The 23,489-nt window shown below is 40.6% G+C and overlaps 4 protein-coding genes and 1 pseudogene across 4 annotated transcripts in view; 1 reads left to right on the top strand and 4 right to left on the bottom strand.

The window, feature by feature from the left end:
- Positions 1-23,489, top strand: part of LOC120544555 (E3 ubiquitin-protein ligase Siah2-like) — a gene marked incomplete at its 3' end in the record, with an annotated part of 540,100 nt that overhangs the window by 236,999 nt on the left and 279,612 nt on the right.
- LOC120544571 (histone H2B-like) lies at positions 1,252-2,020 on the bottom strand. Its single transcript, XM_039778438.1, has one exon. It carries the CDS (start codon positions 1,999-2,001, stop codon positions 1,624-1,626), a length of 378 nt encoding a protein of 125 aa, XP_039634372.1. The 5' UTR covers positions 2,002-2,020; the 3' UTR covers positions 1,252-1,623.
- On the bottom strand, positions 4,046-10,914 carry LOC120544581 (annotated as a pseudogene).
- LOC120544572 (histone H2B-like) lies at positions 20,236-20,842 on the bottom strand. Its single transcript, XM_039778439.1, has one exon. It carries the CDS (start codon positions 20,821-20,823, stop codon positions 20,446-20,448), a length of 378 nt encoding a protein of 125 aa, XP_039634373.1. The 5' UTR covers positions 20,824-20,842; the 3' UTR covers positions 20,236-20,445.
- LOC120544575 (histone H4) lies at positions 21,830-22,431 on the bottom strand. The gene has a single exon (XM_039778443.1). The coding sequence runs from the start codon at positions 22,397-22,399 to the stop codon at positions 22,088-22,090; it is 312 nt and encodes a 103-aa protein (XP_039634377.1). The 5' UTR covers positions 22,400-22,431; the 3' UTR covers positions 21,830-22,087.

Genomic DNA, 23,489 nt, shown 5'->3' with positions numbered 1-23,489 from the left:
GAATAGGCTTGTTTCTTTATTGTACATGTACAAACGATTAGTGACAACATTCATGCGTACTTTGTGTTTATATAAACATTATTAAATGAAACTGTGCTCTCTTAGAAGAAGTGTGTTACTCTTAAAAGAGCCGTTGGTTTAGTACAGGGGTGTCAAACTCAATTGCACTAAGGGCCACAGTGGAAAAAGAGAATCACACCAAGGGCCAGACATGGAGAATTTATTGACGTGCTTTTATTTCATCTAAAAAGTCAAATATCTTTGATTCAATTATTGCATGTCGCATATAGTCTTTTCACTTAGTTTGGTCCACATAAAGCCCTGAAAAAGTCAGTAAAAAAATTCCAAAGCCATCCTAGAATTTAGAAAATCAAGCAAAACACGTACGCTACCACACATCTGACTCACAACAAGCTCTTTCACAGCCTGAATATGCAAACTCTCTCGTTCTGGGGGAATTTCTGAGTCTCAAAAGTCAGAAAATTTGCCAAATTATGCTTCGAGTGTCGTGTAATTGCAAGTTGAAAAACTGTTTCCCATGTTTTTGGTTTGACGCACAACTAGGTGGGCCAAAATATATTGTGAACCAGGACTGATATGCGGGCCGTGAGTTTGACACATGTGGTTTAGTAGATTACAGCTGTGGGACCATTTGTGTACTTTACTGTGGAATAATATTGTCAAGTCTATGGTGTAATAGAACTGTAAGATACAAAGCAATAACACAGACAGTAATAGTGCCCATGATCATTGAGATATTAAGGGACTTTCACTAAATCCAAAAAAACAAACAGGTGACAACATTCATGGATAGCTTAAAAATGACATGATTGACTGAAACTATGCTCTTAGAAGAAGTGTGGCTCTTAATAAAAGAGCTGTAGGTTTTGTGGATTACAGCACTGGGACCGTTTACTTGGAGCTTGTGTACTTTGCTATAGAATAATAGCATGGTAGCTCAATGTCCATGTAGTAATACAACTGTAAGGCACCAAGCAATAACAAAGACAGTAATAGTGCCCATGATTGTGAAGATTTTAAGATACTTCCACAAGTGACAATATTCATGGTTAGTTACAAAATAAACAGCCATGACAGCAGGTTTACTTTGAGCTGGTGTACCTGTTCACAGCTATAGAGTAAAAGCACTATAGTAGCCTAAAGGTGAAGTCTACAAGTAATAGAACAAAGTGAGGCAAGACACAAAGCAATGATGAAGACCAAGTAACATTGCCCATTATAAAAACCTAATTTTAAGTAGTACATTTTTGGAGAGTACAAGATCCTTTTCTTTATTGGCAGGTCAACTTCAATGTCAATTCTGCAATATGTGCCTGACAGTTGTAATTATAATTCTCTGACCCAGTGGAAAAAAGGGGAGGTACAAGTATAAAGATAGTAATATATACATTCAAGATAATTATGAAAGTTAGTTAACAATAATATAATTAAAGAAAAATTCTAAGAAGTGCAAATTTAAGATAAAAGACAAGGACCATAGAAAGCTAATATAAAACAATACTTTGAATCCAAACACATCACTGATTGAAACGTTGCTCTTTAAGAAGAAGTGTGTGGCTCTTAAAAGAGCCGTTGGTTTGGTGGATTACAGCAGCGGGAGGTTTACTTGGAGCTGGTGTACTTGGTGACGGCCTTAGTACCCTCGGACACGGCGTGCTTGGCCAGCTCCCCGGGCAGCAGCAGCCTCACGGCGGTCTGGATCTCGCGGGAAGTGATGGTGGAGCGCTTGTTGTAATGAGCCAGACGGGAAGCCTCACCGGCGATGCGCTCAAAGATGTCGCTCACAAACGAGTTCATGATGCCCATGGCCTTGGAGGAGATGCCGGTGTCGGGGTGGACCTGCTTCAGCACTTTGTACACATAGATAGCGTAGCTCTCCTTCCTGCTCTTTCTCCTCTTCTTGCCGCCCTTGGCGGCGGTCTTGGTCACTGCTTTCTTGGAGCCCTTCTTGGGCGCTTTGACGGTGGCTTCTGCTGGCATGTTTGTTTCGGGTTTGGAGTCCTGAAACAGATAACAAAGTCACATCCCGGACGCCTGTTTTATGTGCACTTTATGCAAATGAGACTGTGCTGTTGCTCGCACAGGATTGGCTGAGCTTTGTGAGTGAGACTGAGCATGCGCCAACACAAAGTAACCGTCCCAGAACTAGGCCTGGCAAACTCAATTCCTTTTTAGGATTCAGGTTATTCTGAGTCACTCACTAAACTGATCCGGGTTGTGCGAGTCACTTGAATCACTTGAGTCAGTATTGTATGCTACATCCAAGGCAAGCTTTTGATTTGGATAAAATGCCATGTTTTCATTTAGAATCTTTTAATTTTATTTGAAAAAAAAATCCATAAATATAAATGGTCTGAAAGAAAACCGATTATTCATTTAAAAATGACATGGAATTATATTTTTTAACTTTAATAGGACTGACAAACAAGAAAGCCATCTGGACTCTGAACATTTACAATGACTTAAAATCTCTTTAATGTAAATTCCATGCGCCCCTTTTTCATGTATGCACTGTATGCATTTAATGTTTTAAATGTGTATGTGCATCTGTATTTCAATAATAAAGTTTTGTGAAGTAAAAAAAAAAAAACGAGTTGTCGGCGAGGCGAGCTTGTAATGTTTCGGACTGTCTGCTCAACCTAATTGCATTTAGCATACTACATTTATACACCAAACCTACAGTAGGGCTAGCTAGGCTACGTGCAGAACATTGTATGTTATTTCAGAAGTGAAAGAATGGCTTTTGTTGTTGATTTGCATTACCCTGAGCTCGAGGAGAGACTTCACTCTCTCGCTCGTCTGAATCAGATCCACTCATGACAGCTGATTCGGTTGATTCGCGGGATTTACTGACTCCCGCGAGAACTCACGAGTCATCGACAACTCATGAATCACCAACAACTCACGAGTCATCGAGGGTTCGTGAGTTCTCGAGTGAATCCCACGGTCTGCGAGCTTCCGGCTCTGAGTCTGCGGGTCGGGACCGTCTCTCTGCTCACTCAGGCGCTTGAGTTGACGATTTGTTTACTACGAAATTGTAAATTATAAAGCTTTTTGCAACTAAGATGGCTAGGAATAGTAGAAGCTAATGTTGCAAGAGGTTTGTGTGTGCTGCTGTTGTCATTTTAGATTGAATTGTAGTAGGACTCAACTGAATCTGGTTAATGATGCTAGAGACTCGTGATTTGTGAGTCAACTTAAAGACTCGGGTTAAAGATCCGAGTGAATCACGACTCGAACAGGTCTACCCAGAACCGTTAGCAGACATTAACGGCTCTGAACCGTCCTAAAGCTGATGTTATTTTAGATACTTGTAACTTGATAAAATAAATGTTTAGTGTGATTCTAATGGCCAAACAATGTATCCATGGAAGTAGATTCACTGTTTCCAAACCACCATTTGTAGAGTTTGTCCCAACAAGGCTTTAATATTTAGGAAAACATGCACATTTTGATTCCTGAATAGACCTCTATTATATTTTATTTATTTTTTTTATTATTTGAAGTTTGTTAAATGTTCTATATTTACTCTTTGTACTTAAATGTATAAGCCTGTTTTGATTGTTACACAGTTATGTGGATGTGCATTTTCTCCTTTACATTTTTCATAATGGACAAAAATCAAAAACTTTTAACCGAAGAATATTTCGGTCACGTAGTGAAAGGGTGTAATAAGTTGTATGTACTTGTATTTCCATGTTGTGTTAAATTCAATTATTCAAATGCTGTACTTTTACTGGTTACTTTGCAGATAAACTCCCCATTACAATACAACAGGGACGCCTTCTTATTGTGCGGTGATAAGTCTTCTATAAAAGACAAGACTTCTGATGTAGAACAAACCAACAATGGCTCTTTTAAGAGCCACACATCCAACTAAAGAGAAATCCTTATTACTATTTGTCCATTGTGAATGTAATTCAGTGTTTTGTGTGTGCGGTAAGTGAGTCTTTCAAGCAACTTGTAGATCACATTTGACAAACTTATCCTAAAAATATACTTAACAAGTTACACTCCCAGAGCCCATTATTTAACATTGCATTTTTATTTAACATTTCTTTTAACATGAAGCTGAATTTGGCCAACAGCTGAGGAGGTCACACCTGATATTTAAATGGCCACGCTGTTTTCTAGCTTTTTTGGATCCATGTATGTGTATGGGACCTCCAGCCTCTTGTTTCTGGCTTTGATGTCCGCACTCAACACTTCAAGCTCTCCTTGAAAAGCCTTGATCAGCTTGCAGGGAATCTTCTCACTGAAATGGTCCGATGCATTGGCCGAGGGGAGCTACATGAGCAAATTATATATTTAAAAAACAGTTTAGAAATGTTTGAACGTAAACTATTGGCAATATAATTTACACATGTTGTAGTGAGCATGATTTCTTTGTGTGGCTCCACCAGGGTATCTTGCCCTAATGACATATTGACCTACTTTTTACAACCTGAACATAAAGGGGATTTATGTAATATTTTATGAAATCTCAGGCACTTACGAAGTCAGACGACTGACTGCTGAGTAGCCACACGGTGGCCATTCCCTGAACTGTTGTGTTGACGCTAGGGAATGTCTGCAGCATCGTGGCCTTGCTTGTTTTCCCCTTTGTGGTTGGTGGAGGAAGTTGCAGAGAGATGGGAGTGTTGGGCATCCAGCCATCATAGTCATACTGCAATGAATTAATGGACAGATTACTGCTGAATACTCTTTGAAGTCACGCCATATCAATAGGTCAGTCGGTTCACCACTTGCTGGTCCACACTGTTTCATGGTTCCCGAAGGATAGATCCTAATGAATTTGGCGATCCCCTGACCTTTTACTCAGCACCACCATGAGGTTAACATTTGTAGTTTTCAACTTTATTTGCTAGATTGTCATTAAATCTAGTTCAGACATTCATATTGGAATCAGTTTGGTGATCCTCTGAATTCTGATCCAGCTCCATCATCCCATCAACATTATCTTTATGTTGAAATACCTCCAAAACTGACATTTCCATCCATCTCAGCTGTTCTTTGCATTTTGTGCCAATTACTAAATGTCTTCATGTTAAGATTGTGAACTAAGATTGTGATCTTGGTAAACAAATACTAAAAGTCAGCATGTTAGCGTTTTTCATTGTGCGTATTTTAGCATGTGTTGCATTTAGTGTAAAACATCACTGTGACTAAGTGCAGCCTCACAGACCCGTTAGTATGGCTGTAGACTCTTGTTAATGTCTTCCATCTTTCAGTTCAGAATAAACTGCAACACCTCATGAACCCATTCCACAAAAAAAATAGCAACATTATAATTCATCAGGGTAAATGAAAAGGCTTCACCTGTCCATTATTCACAGCTGAGTGCTGTCCTGAGCAAGTGAAGATCACCATGGTGACAAACTTGACCAACTCAGCCACGGTGGTAAAGCTCTGTGGAATTCCTGAGAATCCGAAGGAATAAACTGACTCAAAGACATCACGATGAATAGTTGAGTTATGTTTGCATTATGATAATTTAAATGTGCACATAAATCATTTATCACCATAATGAGCTTTTACTTCAAGCGCAACTCTTGCCAAAATGCAACCTAGGGTCTTTGTGATTGTACCTGAGTCAAACTTTCGTTTGAAAGCATTTAGGATGGAAACACCACTTTTAAGATTCACCGCATTTGTTATTTGGTCAAGTGGCCTTTTGAAGGGAGTGCTAGGGGCACCTTTATGCTAGCCTCAAAATAGCCATTTTTATAACACTGAGAAGGCTCCACACAACAGGAGACTTTGCTCGAAGTATCACCAGGGGCTCTACACCTTAACTACACCAGTGCACGAGGGATATACTGAATCTGTGGCTACTTGTTTCGATATCGATTCGTTTTGACTGCTGAGGTGGTAGGCGCAGAAACATGCCTAGAGCTATAAAGGCCAGAGCGTATGCGAGTTGTTAAAAATCTTTTCCAGCCTACAATGCGTTTCAAACAAGGTTTAGAGCTCCTATGCACTAAGTTTCATGTTGTGTCTGGCTAATTTAGTCTCAAAAATAGCAATTTTGAGGCTAGCATAAAAGTGCCCCTAGCACTCTCATTCAAAAAGGCCATTTCACCGAAAAACGATAAATCTTAAGTGGTGTTTCCATCCAAAATATGCTGTTAAACTAAAGTTTGACTCTGGTACAGTCACAAAAAGACCCTAGGTTGCATTTTGGTGAGAGTCATGCTTTAAAGCTCACCTGTGCCTGTTTGGGAAAGAAATCCATGTTCAAAAATGTCTGAAATCCACTTCTGCAGTTCAGAGTCTTTCTGGACCTCAGCGTCGTTCTTGTAGTAGAAGCTGAGCACTCCCTGCACAAACCTTTGAGGAATGTAGGTAAATAGATGAAAATATAAAATACACATTCCTAGTTGAGATAGATATTTTGATTAGTAGTTAATACCTTTAGATTATAGACAGGAACCCCTACAAATGTTTGCTGACTCAAAATTATTCATGAGAAATTGAATTGAGTTGAGTTACATAAGAGAACAAAAAGCTAGCTACTGAAGAGGGCATGATTTGGGCTCCTTTCTTCCAATATGGGGACACCTGTACTACCTTTGAATGATATCCCAAAGCTTGAGTCCATCATCCCTGTAGTAGAAGTTCGGCAGAGCCTCCACACCACGCTCAGCGATGTCCTCTGGGATGCAGAGGGAGCTGTAAGTCACTGAGGACAGTGATCTCTCCAGGATTGTCATCACACCCTCTCCACCAGGAGCTGCAAACTAGATATCAGTCCGATAAGGAATGTAGTTAGAGACAAATACTGTAAATGACATCAAAAAAAAAAAAAACGTTCAGTGAGCTTCTTGGCATTTCCGTACCCGTGTAAAAACTCCAGTCTTAGATATTAGAAGACTTCGAGCTAAGTAGTTGATCTGCAGAGTGTAGCGAGTGTGGGGTATAAGGAGCTGAGGGAAAGAGGGAACTCAGTTAGTAACACTATGTTAACAAACTCAGAAATCTTGATGCTTCCTTTCCATTTAGCAGTGAGAAATGCTTGCAAACAAACATGATTTATCAACTTTGGAAGATAAAAAAAATGAAGTTGATAAAACTACAACTCCAGTAAGTTGAGTATTCAGCCTTCAGTTACCTTGTACAGTGGATGCACCATTGGCACATTATGTAGCAGTGCCACTGCAAACACTTCAGCCAGCAGATGAGTGCGCAGCAGGTGAACATTGAGTTCATGCACACTGAAATCTGCACTTCTCACAAAAATCTTGGCTATCAACCAATCGTACTCCGAATCGGTAGGAAAGAAGATGGGGTTGTCATCTGCTGGAGTCTGCTTCAGCTGCACGAGAAGGAAGGGGGATGTGGTTTATTCAATCCATTGGATCCATTTACAGTACTGGTTAATAATGTTAAAGAATGTTCTGTAATAGTTCAATGTTGTTGCCCATTTACTATAGGTTTCATCTGCTATTCAGTTAGTTGATTCCTTAAGGACATTTTCATTGAATCCCAGGTCAGAGCACAGGATCAGTTGATCCTCAGTCAATTATTTAATGCTAACTTCTTTGACAAAAGGAAAGAAGGAAGTAGGCCGTCTGGCAATTGCAATGACAATACTTTAAATATAGCTTTTTCTCTAAACCACATTCATATGCAGTATGTTTGCACTCCATTCGTGTAATATTACTAGAGGCAGTTCTGTCTAGAGTGTATGTATGCATGTCTATCTATCTATCGACAGTATGAGACATGTACAGTATAGTAGTGCATGGCTGTCAGTCCTGGAAGGAGGATTACTCCCCTAACCTAATGCTTCACTATAAGCTACATTTGAGTGCTAATCTCACCTGAATAGCAATTGGCATCAGTTTATCATCAGGTGTTGTGCGGAGTAGGACAAGAGGAGCCATCAAGTACTGCTTCTTCCCATTGACGGTGTTTGCTTTCACTCCATCCAACAGCTTGTAGTCACACAGGAATAGGTTGCCGTTCTGTTTGAAAGTTTAGTGAGAATGAGAAACTATTTGACTCACATGCATACAGTGTGGATATTACATACACTAAGCAAACATTCAACATACAATTCCTCATTGAACATGTCGGGGCAGAACACGTTTCAAATACTAAGGTCACTAAAGATTAGGATATTCACCTCCATTTCGTTTCTCAAGCTACCCTGACCATGACGGAAGACCATGTCGTCAGTGACAGGAAAGTTATCCGGCAGAGCTGAACAACGTCTGATCAACATGGGGTTGAGACCATTTAGATACTGGTAGCCAAAAAAAGCATCCTCCTTCCAATGTTCCTGGACATAGTCTGGAAAATGAACAGAGTTAAAACTTGACTGAATTCAAAATGTTGGTTAGAAAATCTTACTCTGCCACTAGCCAGTCCCTCCAGAAAAACATGATTATGCGATCACATAATTCAGTGCATAATTGACCTCTCACAGCAGACATGTTGACTCTTCAGAGTAGGAGAAGCACAGCTGAAATTGATAACCTTAACGATGGCTCAGTTCCATCAAGTGTCCCAGTGAGATATTTCAGTGAGTCAGCATGCACAGTACCAGGGACTCTCCTAAGTGGAATGATCCTTTTCAAACCGCAATTTCTGCAAGTTCCCACAATTTCACATAAAATTGCATAAATAGATAGCATATTCCGTCGCATTTTTTAAGAAAACGAGCCACATAATCAAGGATTTTTGCCCGCAACAATCTCAACAAAACTCTGCATTTTTCTGGAAGGACTGATTATTATCAGCTTAGGTGTACCCTGCATCTGAAACTGAAACCATATGTTACGCATGGACAAAGCATAAAATTAGGAAACCCTTGCATGTTTAGACACATTTACTTCTGTCACTTTGAGACAATTACAGAAGCCAATAAACTATTTAGTATTCCGTAGTTTTTTTTCGGGGGGGAATGCAGTCAAATATCAGAGAAAATACAGTTAGGCGTAGCACAAAATTCTGGGCCCTGTAGAAAGGCATTTTCTATGGGCCCCTCCCCGCATCCATCTTTTTGGGCCCTCCTCACATGAGGACCCTGGGTAGTCATTCCCCATTTCTCCAGCAGGCCGACACCCCTGTGTACTACTATGAATATAGTATCAAGTATTTCATGAAACGGCCATGATAGTACCTGATATGTTCGTTTTTTCAGCAGAACACCCGATTGATATCATCAATGTTTGTCCAGTTCTCCTTGCAATCAGCCAGACCCTTAAGTTGCAGTTCAGCCAACCTAGAAAATAAAAGTAGAGCAACTTCATTATACTGCATTAAATCCCATTCGTAGTCAGGTACACAGTAACAGATTTTGAAGAACTCACGCAGTGGCTGCAGTGTAGCGAAACTCTGTGTCCTTAGTAAAGGAGAAGCGGACCTCACAAGGCAAAGAAAGGGGGTCCGTTGTCTTCATGCAGTGGGGTATTCCCTCTGCATACACATCCCAGCTGGAATAAATATAGAAGAGCAGAGAGGTGAGGAACTTTGGACTACATACCAGTGGAACTGCCATTTATCTAATGTGCTGTCCTTGACATGTATTAATTTATGAAATATTGCAATTTCGCAGCATATGTTCTAGTAAAATGCATTTAAATTAACACTGGCAGGTGTAACATCATATTGTGGTTCATTTATCATTGTGTGCCATGAATTTATATTAACCAAAGGTGGAGGAGGTTTGGAGGCATGTTAGTTTTGGAGTGCGTGAAATAAAAATGTGTTGTTCTGAGCTCTCACCAATAGTCCTTCTTCCTTTGATCCAGTGCCTTCTGCCGACTGGACCTGCCAAGATCATTGTTGTCTTCGAAGACTCTCAGAGCTTGGAGAAAGAACCACAACAGTTTGAATTTGTTTATACAGTATAATATGTTGAAATTAATTTACTCCAGCCTCCTCATAGACAGGCTTGTAGAATGTGTCTTCATTTTATGTCTTCTGTGGTCAATGAACAGCGTACAGAACGCCAAGCTAATTCCCACAAACCTGTTGCCTCTCGGAAGAGGTGCACCTTGCTGTCAGTGATCCAGCGGTAGATGGGAAAGTTGTAGGTAGCTCCCTCAGGAGATTTCACTACTACCTTGGCGGGGAACCAAGCGTCTTCAGGGAACAGTGGGAGACACTGTTTGTCCAGCTCTATCAGGACCAGCTTTCCAATGGAGACAGGGCAGCATATCAACTGGAGTAATAAAATAAAACATTCATTTTTTTACAACATACATTACAAAGCAAATTGCAAGAATCATGCAACTTGAAATATGCTGAACTGCTTCAAGTGCTACTGTGACAACTTCAGCCATGCTTTAGTTGGTTAGAATGTGACTTTAGGCAGCTTTTTAATTGTGTTCCCAATATAAAATGTTTAGGTTAACTACCCAGTTTGAGTTTTAGTAATGTGTATTTCTCATTTGGTTTTATTGGTAGATGTGTTGCATGTTTTAACAGTTATTTGCATGAGGCTGTGGATTTGCTGTGTGTTTTTTCTAATTGTTAGATTGGGATGATGAGAAGCAGCTGTGATTGCCTGGTCATTCCCTTCACCTGGCCTACATTTAACTGAATTAAATGTAAAAGGGTGGAGAAAATCTAACTTGCGCAATTGATGACAGTATTTGATGTGAATAAAACACCATATCGGCAGCCTTGAGGAATCATGTAATACATTTAAACGGAGAGAGGGATATTTCATACTCACTGTTCCATGGGTGAAGGATATAGTTCCTTTGATCCATGTGCGTTTGCTTTCCCCATCTGTTCCCACCAGCTTAACGAAGACATCGTTAAAAGTGGTGGCACAGGCGAGATTGCCGGTGGATACGGTCACTTCATAATTCACCATTCTCACTCCGGAAAGCAGCAAATTCCTGGTGGGGAGAGATCACTAATGACCACTGGTACGTGTGTGGGTTTCCTCTGCTCTCTTGTGTCCTGATCCAGGTACCACCCCTTTCATCTGACAGGTCAGGCACACCTGCAGCGCTTCAGCAATCAGGGCTACTGACACAAAGCTGCAAGGAGGAGCAGACTGGGGGGGGCAGAGGCCTGTACTACGAATCAAGATCAACATGCCCTGGCTTCACCTAACCTAACAGCCGCGGTCCTGCATAAGCTGTATCACAACGCTGGTTATCAACTAGTTCAGTCAACCATCAGGGTTTCCCAATCCAGCGGCGCGCACGTTCACATAAAAAAAATAAAAACGCAATATGCACCTGTTGTATTTTAATCCAGGCTGATAATAACAACAGGGTAAAACCACTGCTGGGTGATCGAGAAACGGCTCCAGAGGCCTGTACTACGAAGCAAGATCAACATGGCCTGGATTTCTTTCAGTAATCCGGCTTCACCTAACCTTACAACCGCCAGTCCCGCATAACCTGTCCCCCAACGCTGGTTATCAACTAGTTCAGTCAACTCAGGGTTTCCCAATCCAGCGGGCGCGTTCACATAAAAGGGGCGAAGGTTTCGCACCACGACCAATCGCAAACATCTACCAGAGCAGCATATTTTAAACAAGAAGAGCAAACTATAATTCTGCATAAATATGAAAAACACAGACACGGTTTTACAGGCATAACGCAATACAGTCGCGCGCTTCCTAAAACAGGAAGGAAAGCTGGCAAAAAAAAATAGCCGGACGCTGTAGATGTTTAAATCACAACGCTTTAATTAATATCACTTCCTCATCAGTCAGGACCAAGATCTGACCATAATTACACTTGTGCTTTCCATAAAGTGTCGTTGCTTTAGCCTATAATTTCAGTTGCAACCCTGGCAGTGGGAAGCGACCGTGAGAGCAAATAAAACATATAAAAACATAATTCAAACCGATGTGCACATTGGCGACACACGGCTCAAGAAGCCGATATTTAATTCCCTCCCATTAAAATATATATATATATATATATATATATATATATATATATTCATACAAATACCAATCAGGGAATGTTAACGGGTTGTCGATCTCTAAATGTTTTAAAGGGGTGATAGAATGATTATATAGGGTATTTTACACTGTTCCTTAAGGTCTCCTAATGGGGTATGTAACATTGGTTGGGCTGAAAATTGCCCGAATGATATTTTATTAGGCCCTTAACTACCCTGTGAATATGGCTGTATTTGGAACAAGAGCTTTTCTTCCAAATATGGTATGCTCATGAATATTCAGAATGAGCTACTGGCGCTGATTGGTTTGAGCAAACTACATAGAAACACATGGGAGACTCTCATATTTCAGACACTGCAAAGTTATACATTGTTTATCGGGCTATTTCGTTATTAAATTCACTTCTGATACTTTTTGGCGGGCGAAATCAACTATATAAAGCTCAAATATGGGCCGTTTACGAAAATTGATGGCTAATTGCAAATTTGGTAAGACTGTGTGTCGCGAGTTCAGCCGCCGGCTGCCTCGCCGCCCGGTGCTGCCGCACGCCCGCCTGCCTTCCTTCACAGACCCCGGCCTGCTATGAGTGCTTGGAGCTTGGTCACGGCTGCAGCCCACAGCAGGGACTACCAACACCGCTGCCCTGACAGAGCTCCAGGGCCTTCAACTCCCCTCTTCCTGCTAGCTAAATGGCCCGTTGTGTGAGAGTTAGAGCGCCGTCAGCGAGCTTGTTACACCAGCAATCTGTTACCACATGTTACACACATGTCACGCCACTTATACAAAATCTAATTAAAGGTCTTATAAAGCTAACAACGGTGTCCGATTTCAAGTTAATGAATATTTGTGAAGACAAAGTGTTTTGTTAGCTGTGACTGTCCCTTCAATCCTAGCTATGTGTAGCTACAAACCACGGATAGTTACCTTCCTTTTCGCCTTAATTCGATTATATTTACAGTTTGAATTTCGTCACGCCACTTACACAACATCTAACTATATGTCTTATAAACCTAACAACGGTGTCCGATTTCAATTTAATGAATATTTGTGAAAACTAGGTGTTTCGTTAGCTGCGACTGTCCCTTCAATCCTAGCTATGTGTACTACAAACCACGGATAGTTAGCTTCCTTTTCGCTTTGCTAATTCGATTATATTTACAGTTTGAATTCCGTCACGCCACTTACACAACATCTAACTAAATGTTTTATAAAGCTAACAGCGGTGTCCGATTTCAATTTAATGAATATTTGTGAAAACTAGGTGTTTCGTTAGCTGCGACTGTCCCTTCAATCTTAGCTATGTGTAGCTACAAACCACGGATAGTTAGCTAGCTTCCTTTTCGCCTTAATTCGATTATATTTAGAGTTTGAATTTCGTCACGCCACTTACACAAAATCTAACTATATGTCTTATAAAGCTAACAACGGTGTCCGATTTCAAGTTAATGAATATTTGTGAAGACTAGGTGTTTCGTTAGCTGTGACTGTCCCTTCAATCCTAGCTACAAATCACGGATAGTTAGCTTCCTTTTCGCCTTAATTTGAGTATATTTACAGTTTGAATTTCGTCACGCCACTTATACAACATCTCCCTAAAGGTTTTATAAAGCTAACAACGGTGTCCGATTTCAAGATAATGAATATTTGTGAATTCCAGAGGAATTCTAAGAGGAGGCTAGCTAGCTCTCATTGATAGAGCTACATCCAGCCGCGCGAGCTCTATCAATGAGACTCCGCGGACAAGCGCTTTATTTCCCCAATAGTTTGTTTAAATAACTCAACACATTATAATTACACACATTAAAAGATTAACTGGAACCTGTGGTAACAGATTGCTGGCGTAAAACGCTCGCTGACCGTGCTCTCACTCACACACACTGGCATTTAGCTAGCAGGAAGAGGGGACTGCGAAGCCCTGGGGCTCTGTCAGAGCACCAGCGTTTAGTAGTCCGTTATCCAAAACCGGTGACTTTGCGCGGATATGGAGTGCTGTGGGCTGCCAATCATGACGGAGCTCCAAGTACCTCAGAGCAGGCCGGGTGTGTGTGAAGGAAGGTGGGTGAGGGTGAGGGCAGCAACACAGGCAGCCCGACCGCGCTGAATTCCGACACACAGTTGGACAAAATTTGCAATTAGCCATCCATTTAGTAAAGTGGGCCCATATTTGAGCCTTACATAGTTGATTTCTCGCATAAAAAGTTTCAGAAGTGAATTTTGTAATGGAATAGCAGAGATATGCGCGACCTAGATTCTGAAGACTACCTGATCTCAGGTCAGTTGTGTAGCCTATGTACATGTTGGGCGTACACCGTTCTCTTAATACACCCATGGGCTTACAAAGGTTCCGGTTTTTGGGAGGTTGACGTCAACTTCCAGCTTTGTTGGGATTCGCCCGTTTTCAGTGGCAGTTTCAAAATATGAAATTTTCATAGTAAAGGGGTGTCAGTGGGACTTTGAGCTTCTATGTTTGTCCTATTTACCCACCGAACTGTCGTTATTCAACTATGACAGGGTAAAATCGGTTTTGCATTCTATCACCCCTTTAACTTTTATGAGCGCACCTCTCTCTCTCTCTCTCTCTCTCTCTCTCTCTCTCTCTCTCTCTGCACCGCGCTCCGCCTGGTCTTCTAAGAACAGTGAAGCCGTTATCAATCGAGTATTGATTGGTCAGTAGGCGGTGCTTTAACACCGGTTGATCTCTGATCTCCAACTTAACCTGCTCCCGACCAGGTTAGGTGTTCAGCATGAGTTACCACAGCGATTGAACCCGATAACAACTAATCCACCTTCGTAGTACAGAAAATCCTGGGTTGAACCTGAAGTTAGCTCGTTAACGCCAAATCCTGCTTCGTAGTACAGGCCTCAGGATTAAATAAATCCTGACTGTTAGCCTGGTCAGGAGCAGGCTAGCTGTACTGAATAAATCTCCATGGTGATTTATGTGCCTCCGCTTTCGTGAAACCGAATCAAGGCTTAATTCATCCAGGATAACTGGGAAATCCCGGCTTAATCCCTTATCTTGGTTTTGTGAAACAGGCCCAGGGTACGTGTGAAAACATGGAGGCCACAATAACAGAAGATTCTCTGCTGATTTCTTATGCGAGCATCCAAACAGCACATCGACAGATGTTTGTGTTATCTGCAGGACAACGAATGGGAAAAGACACGGATAATGTGTTGTTTTTTATACATAGGCCTATTTATGAATACTTTTAAACATGTTATGTCTGTGCATGTTTCTTGGCAGAGGCATTTGTCCACAATAAACAGTTTATTATCATTGAAATATGTTCAGTGAAACAAAGTCGCCTCTATCAAACGTCAGTTGTCAACAACGCGTCACCAACTGGGGAACTCGGTTATCAAAATCCAGCCCCAGTTTCCCACCTCCGATTCCCACAAGAAGTTATGTGAATGGTGACGTTTTCACTCGGAAAAACGTTTTCCGATGACCATGAACGCACGGGGAGAGTCAACTGTGGTGATGAGATGCTTATATGACGTATGAACAATTCCTACAGGATGATGATGCAAATAATGACTTAAGGCAGCGTCACAGTCAAATTAAAATATTACAAAATAACAAAACAAAGTCTTACAAAGTTTATGTAGATTCATCAGATTTTGTTTTATTACAATATCAAAAAACTGTTAACAGATAACCACATCACATCCCAGACGCCTCCTTTATGTGCACCTGATGCAAATGAGACTGTGCTGTTGCTCGCACAGGATTGGCTGAGCTTTGTGACTGCGACTGAGTATGCGCCAACACAAAGTAACCGTCCCAGAGCTGATATTATTTTTAGATATCAGACTTGTAACTTGAATAAATAAATGATGTTTAACCCTGTAACACCCCTTGTTGTAAAATTACAATGTTTACCTTTACGTTATATTTTATCTTATTTTTTTTTACCACATTTACATAGTCACTGGGTCCTATTGTTCAGTCTCACAATGCTATTGGATCGTGCATTTGTTTATAAGTCCCGCCTTATGGCCATGAACTCACATAACCTCTCAAGGTTTCCTTCCAACAACATCTCTTTGTTTCACTGGACTGGATTCATCAGATTCAAGTAAGTAAAATGTCTTTTATATCTTTTTTGGTTGTTATTATAATGTCTAGAGCATGTACATACAGTGCCCTCCAGCACCCCTGTTTAAGATGGGGTCATGGACTTCTAAAAATTCTCCTTTTTTTTAAACAACATAAAACTCAAATGCAAAAAAAGAGAAAAATCCAACCTTTTATTTAAGTACATTACTTTTGTGGTAAAAAAAAAAATCACACATTTAGAAGAAAAAAAAACTTGAAATCATGTGTCCCACAATTATTGGCACCCCTGATGTTAATACTTTGTACATCCCCCTTTTGCCAACAAGACAGCACTTAATCTCCTTCTATAACATGTCACAAGATCGGAGAACACAGAGAGAGGGATCTTTGACCATTCTTCTTTGCACAATCTTTCTAGATCATCCAGAGTCCTGGGTCCTCTCTCATGCACTCTCCTCTTTAGCTCACCCCACAGGTTTTCGATTGGGTTGAGGTCTGGGGACTGAGATGGCCATGGGAGGACCTTGAGTTTGTGACTGCTGAACCATTTTTGTGTAGATTTTGCCACATGTTTAGGATAATTATCCTGCTGAAAGACCCAGTGACGACCCATCTTCAGCTTTCTAGCAGAGGCCATCAGGTTTTTTTTTAAATGTCCTGGTAGTTCAAAGCATTCATGATGCCATGCACCCTAACAAGGTTCCCAGGGCCTTTGGAAGAGAAACAGCCCCAAAGCATCACAGATCCTCCACCATACTTCACGGTGGTGAAGGTGCTTTTCGGCATACTCATCTTTTGTTTTACGCCAGACCCAGTGTGAGAGTGTTTGTTGCCAAAAAGCTCAATCTTAGTCTCATTTGACCAAAGCACACAATCCCAGTTGAAGTCCCAGTGCCGCTTAGCAAACTCCAGACGTTTACGTTTGTGAGTGTTAGTGAGAAAAGGCTTTTTCCTTGCATGCCTCCCAAACAGCTTGTTGGCATGTAGAGAGCGTCTGATGGTTTTTTTTGAGACTTCGTGACCCCAAGATGCCACTCTGATGCAATTCTGGGACAGTGAGCTTAGGACTTTTTTTACTTCTCTTACCATCCTCCTCACTGTGCGTTGTGGCAAGATAAACTTGGGACCTCTTCCAGCCTTGTTTGTCACTGTTCCAGTTGTTTTAAACTTCTTAATGATTCCTCTGACTGTAGATACGGACAAGTTAAGGCGAGTGGCTATTTTCTTGTAGCCATTGCCTGACTTACGAAGGTCGACACACATCAGCCTTACTTGAATTGTGTGTTCTCTTGTCTTTGCCATGTTGACAATTGGGTAAGAGAATTAGGACTCTGTGTCACGTCATATTTATACCCCAGGGAAACAGGAAGTCATGAATTACTATTTAAAAGTTCCTAGATACCCTGACCAACTTTAGCAACTACAGAAAAATATATTTAAAAAAAAATCTATTACATTTTACAATAATTGTGGGACATATGATTTCAAGTTTTCCTTTTTTTAAATGCTTTTTTTTTTTTTTACCACCAAAGTAATATATTTAAATAAAAGGTTGGATTTTTCTCTTTTTGTTGTTTAAAAAAAAAAAGGAGAATTTTTAGAAGTCCATGACCCCATCTTAAACAGGGGTGCCAATAATTGTGGAGGGCACTGTATATTGTGAAATAGATGCATCAAATTTCATTTAGAGCTGGGTGAGTGTGGTAGTCAAAATAGCAGGCTTGTTGCAGTGGACCCTCCACTACACCGCTGCCTTTATACGTGTACAGTATACAGTCTACCTTTGTGTTGTCTTCTGATTTTAAAAGTTTTATCTCTAAAAAATGTAGTTCATTTGATCAGACTGACCTAAAATTCCAGAGGATATTAACAGACAATTCAGTTCTGGGAAAGGTGAAAATGTTCCTGAATGTGGGGTGTGGATGTAAGTGGGGGTATGCATGTTTTCCTTTTTAGTATTATAATTAGAGAGCATACCAAGCAGTATTGTTATGTCAAGGAAGTATTGTGTGATTAAATGGCTGGTGATTGGGATGCATGTTTCATTTAGCATGATAAGTAGAGAGCATAGGCTAAGCCATTTACATTTACATTTAGGGCATTTAGCAGACGCTTTTGTCCAAAATAAACTTGGTCCACCACCCTATCTATTCCTTTGGGTTATGTACTACAATATAAAAAGCATATTTACACGTTAATTAATTGATATTTTATTTTCAGAATGCCACCAGCAAGGAGACGGCCGCGATATAGTGTGCAGGATGTGATTGATATCATCCAAAATGGTTGGAACTGTCCAGCTGATAATTACGTGGACATCGAGACAAAAACACACCCACGCACCGTGCCCGTGACAGGTATCGCTGGCTGAAAAAAGATTTCATCAGTCCCAACACTGATTTTTCGGATCTGGATATCACAGGAGATGACATTTCCCTCCACACACCATTGGAATACTTCCAGAAGTTTGTGTCCGAAGACATGATTGAGGCTGTGACACAAAACACAAATGAGTACAGCTTTCAGACACATGGAACATCTGTTAACACCACTGCAAAGGAAATTGAAAAAATGTTTGGCATGTACCTGAAGATGGGCCTAGTACAGTACAGATAGTATAGTACAGATAGTACAGTATAGTACAGATGTGCACACCTCCCATTGGACGTACGCAAGGACCTAGTTGCACATTTCCCACGGAAGACAGGGAGAGGACGGTGCAGACACTGCAGTAAAGGATACACCAACACGCAATGCAGCAAGTGTATCTATATCTAAACATAATTCCCACATATTATTAGCAAATATAAATCTCCACTGATGACAGGCTTACTGGCCTACAGGTAGTCACTAAGATAGCCATAAGTTCATCCTAAATATTCACTGTGCCACACAAGATAATTTATTAAATCATGCCAACACTAAATATTTTAATAGCTTAGTATTCTATGCACTAAAAAGGTATGTGTTAAGGCTTTAGGCCGCCCTACACGTTATTGTAGCCCTAGTTTAATATGCAACTTAATTTTATACAATATATGTAGTAGGGGGTCCCTTCTCTGTCTCTCTCTCAGTTAAGGGGTCCTTGGTTTAAAACAACATTGAAGACCCCTGCTGTATATTTTTGGGGCTAAGTAAGCAATCAAACCTGCAAATGAACCCTTAGTTGTTCTGAATTGTTGTTCACACAACGTGAATTTAATTTCTGCTTCAAAGGCCTCCTACATCTGAAAGGTAAAATAATTATTGATTTTTTTAGATTTCTCTATATTCAGGTCTTACAGGGTTAATAAGGTGATTCTAGGTGAAGGCCTTGCAGTGACGTGCGGTGATGTCAGTAAGAGGCTAGGCAGAGATGGCAAAAGTACTCACTTCCTGTACTCAAGTAGACGTACAGATACTTGTGTTAAAAAAATACTCTGGTAAAAGAAGAAGTACTGCTTTAACTTCTTTACTCAAGTAAAAGTAACAAAGTACAGGCTTGGAAACTTAAAGTATAAAAGCAAACGTAGCTTTTGCGAATGACAACCATTTTTTATGCAAAGCTACCTGGACCACACAAATGTTACTAGAGTGCAAGCTGATAAACTTCAGTAGACATGGAAAAACAGGCTCTTTATATGCCATCGCCTACATTTAAAATGGATGTCAGCCAATAGGCCTAAAACATCACATATATATGAGTATTGTGACAGAGACTGGGACTCCAGGTTAATAAGATTGACTGAGTAGCAAAATATGAATTCAGTTGCGATTCTGTGAGAATTCAGATTGTTTCTCTTTTTTAATCTTCCCCTTAGCATTTAAAGGAATCTAGATGCATGCGTGTGTGTGCTCAAATATGGCTTCTGGAAAGAAAATAAAGGATAAAATATGAATTACTAAACAGACATTAAGAAGTTTCCCATACTTTGAGTTTTGCAGCACATTCTTGATGCCTACTATCTCAAACATCTCTCTCAGATTGGGAATGTCTTGCTGCATCTTCATTTTCAATCATGTCACCATCCGTACTACTGTGTGCTAACGTTACCACCATCAAGCTGCAATCATTTGCCGCGAATGAATGCCGCCAAATCTGTGGAGTCATTCCCATCCAATTAGATTGAATTCAGTATTGATGACCTGAAAAATAACGGTAACTCCAGTGAAATTGTTTGAAACTAAAGTAATGAGCCAATTTTGTAAAATGTAAAGAGTAGGATATACATGTTAAAAAAGTAAGCAGTAAAAGTAAAAAGTTGCCACAAAAATAGTAAAGGTGTAAATGTATACTGGTGGTAGTGGGGGAAAGCGCAGAAAACTTAAAAAAAAACACAATAACTGCTATAGAAATAAATAAAAGTTTACATTCAAGAAATAAGTGACAAAATCGATCATTTGTTTCTAAACACATGACTGGTTGAAACGTTGCTCTTTAAGAAGAAGTGTGTGGCTCTTAAAAGAGCCGTTGGTTTGGTGGATTACAGCAGCGGGAGGTTTACTTGGAGCTGGTGTACTTGGTGACGGCCTTGGTGCCCTCGGACACGGCGTGCTTGGCCAGCTCCCCGGGCAACAGCAGCCTCACGGCGGTCTGGATCTCGCGAGAAGTGATGGTGGAGCGCTTGTTGTAGTGAGCCAGGCGGGAGGCCTCACCGGCGATGCGCTCAAAGATGTCGCTCACAAACGAGTTCATGATGCCCATGGCCTTGGAGGAGATGCCGGTGTCGGGGTGGACCTGCTTCAACACCTTGTACACGTAGATGGCGTAGCTCTCCTTCCTGCTCTTTCTCCTCTTCTTGCCGCCCTTGGCGGCGGTCTTAGTCACGGCTTTCTTGGAGCCCTTCTTGGGCGCTTTGACGGTGGCTTCTGCTGGCATGATTGTTTCGGGTTTGGAGTCCTGAAACAGATAACGAAACCGCATCCCTGACGCCTCTTTTATGTGTACTTTATGCAAATGAGACTGTGCTGTTGCTCGCACAGGATTGGCTGAGCTTTGTGAGTGAGACTGAGCATGCGCCAACACAAAGTAACCGTCCCAGAACCGTTAGGAGACATTAACGGCTCTGAACCGTCCTAAAGCTGATGTTATTTTAGATATCAGACTTGTAACTTGAATAAATAAATGTTTAATAGTGTGATTCTAATGGCCAAACAATGTATCCATGGAATAGATTCACTGTTTCCAAACCACCATTTGTATAGTTTATCCTAACAAGGCTTTAATATTTAGGAAAACACGCACATTTTGGTTCCTGACTAGACCTGTATTTTATACCTTGATGTGTTTTCTTTTTTAACTTTCTCATGGTGTATGAGGTATTTAATTTAATTATTTGAAGTTTGTCAAATGTTCTATTTTCTATATTTACTCTTTTTGAACTTACGTAAACATGTATAAGCCTGTTTTGGTACACAATAAATCCTTTACATTTCTCCTTCGTAATGAAGGAGAAATAAAAAACCTTGTAACCGAAGAACATATCAATCACGTAGTGAAAGGTTGTAATAAGTTGTAGTTGTAGGTACTTGTACTTATATTTCCATGTTGTGTTACATTCACAATTATTTACATGCTGTACTTTTACCGGTTACTTCGCACATAAACTCCCCCCATTACAACAAGGACGGCTGCCTTTCTATTGTGCTGTGATAAGTGTTTTATAAAAGACAATAAAAGTTTTTATCGGGGAGGGGAGGGGGGTTTGATGTAGGCCTTTGCAACAACTGAAGTGTTTTAGTATTAGTATTATTTAAAGTGTTTTTAAATAACGTAACAACTTTAACTGTCAACATAAAAAACTGAATAACGGATCCCAAACATACAGAACTGCAGTCTTTATGATTAAATCAAAAACTAGTTTAATGTAGAATATTGACCATATTGAGAGTGAAATGTAATCAGTGTTCATGTTTTAAGTTATGAGTATTAGTCCCAGATCCGACTTGTTGCTGGGAGATTTGATAAACACGTTAGATTCAAGGACGTTGTTATGGTGGGCAATGAATTAGTTCAGGTTTTTATAGTTAAAGAACACAGTCGATGTACGATCACATAGTTTAAGAATGAGGAATTATGTCTTTAGAAGTAGTGCGTGGCTCTTAAAAGAGCCGTTGTGTTGTTATTGCTGTCAGGTCGTTGTTTAGCCTCCGAAGCCGTACAGGGTGCGGCCCTGTCTCTTCAGAGCGTACACCACATCCATGGCGGTCACAGTCTTCCTCTTGGCGTGCTCGGTGTACGTCACTGCGTCACGGATGACGTTCTCCAGGAACACCTTGAGCACACCGCGGGTCTCCTCGTAGATCAAACCGGAGATACGCTTCACTCCGCCGCGGCGAGCCAGACGGCGGATGGCGGGCTTGGTGATGCCCTGGATGTTATCACGGAGAACTTTACGGTGACGCTTGGCGCCTCCTTTACCGAGTCCCTTCCCGCCTTTTCCTCTTCCGGACATTTTTCAGTTCAGTCGATGAAACGAATGAAGTCAACGGTCCCCAACCGGCTGTATTTACATCTTATTTGCGGACGTAAGAGAAGACATGTCACCAACACAGCCAGACTGCGCAGGCGTACTCAACACACGTTACTGCTTTGTTTATATTTCACACAGGCCTACAGCCCTGGTTGCTGATGTTAATAATTTATTAATAATTTCTCCCCAATCAGGAATCACCACCCTGCTGGAACATGTCCAGTCGTGTAGTTTTGGGGTTAAAAACCTTTAATGGAGATTTATAACGGTGGGAACTGCCGCTTCACTCTGTTACAGTCTGACGCTTGCGCAGTAGGGCCACATTGTTCCCGCATTATAGTTTTTCAGAACAAAGCGTTTTTCTTCAATTTTGGTCATTATTTATAGATATATTTTAACGATATTTCATGTGGTCCTGCCTCTGTAGTTTAGTTTTATACTTTTAAATATTTAGAGCTTCATGTACCTAACTTTTAGTTTGCATTTATCATATCAAGTATGTCAAAAAATTAAAATTATAACTGACATCTTTGTGATCCAGTCCAAGGTTCAATGTTGCTGTAATGAAGTAACTTGTATTAAACTGAACACAAGATGGCTAGCATTAGCTAGTGCCATATTATTGTATTCTAATCTTTCTGCAGTCATACCTCCTGACAAAGTAGCGTATATTCTCCTATATTCTGACTTGTTTCAGAGATTTTCTAAATCAAGCATTATTTCTCTGGAGTTTGGCGCAGCGACCTGCCTCCTTTAGTCTCGTTTTCAGGATACAGACGGCACTTTATATTATCACTGTGATACAATTGGTTTTAAAAATGATTGTATCTAGTTTCACAGAGGTTCATTGTTGCTGTAATGAAGTCATTTGCAATGCACTGTTCAACACAAGATGGCAGCAGTGAGGTAACATCACAGTGAGCTGAACCAGACTCCATTGAGTAATTTTCCCTCTCAGAACAGGAGTTTCTGGTCTGCCGATTAAAATAGATTCCCTTGTAAATTAATTTGGTTAAAAAAATAAAAATCCGAATTCTGTTCGACACCAAAGTCTTTTTCTAGTTTAGTTTGT

This window comes from Perca fluviatilis, chromosome 16 (assembly GCF_010015445.1).
Source record: "Perca fluviatilis chromosome 16, GENO_Pfluv_1.0, whole genome shotgun sequence".
Lineage (NCBI taxonomy): Eukaryota > Metazoa > Chordata > Actinopteri > Perciformes > Percidae > Perca > Perca fluviatilis.
Note: the sequence above shows the minus strand (reverse complement) of the source record. Positions and strands in the feature narration are given on the sequence as shown.

Excerpts from the sequence above, each read along its gene's own strand:
- LOC120544571 (XM_039778438.1), bottom strand. The coding sequence starts at position 2,001 with ATGCCAGCAGAAGCCACCGTCAAAGCGCCCAAGAAGGGCTCCAAGAAA.
- LOC120544575 (XM_039778443.1), bottom strand. The coding sequence starts at position 22,399 with ATGTCCGGAAGAGGAAAAGGCGGGAAGGGACTCGGTAAAGGAGGCGCC.
- LOC120544572 (XM_039778439.1), bottom strand. The coding sequence starts at position 20,823 with ATGCCAGCAGAAGCCACCGTCAAAGCGCCCAAGAAGGGCTCCAAGAAA.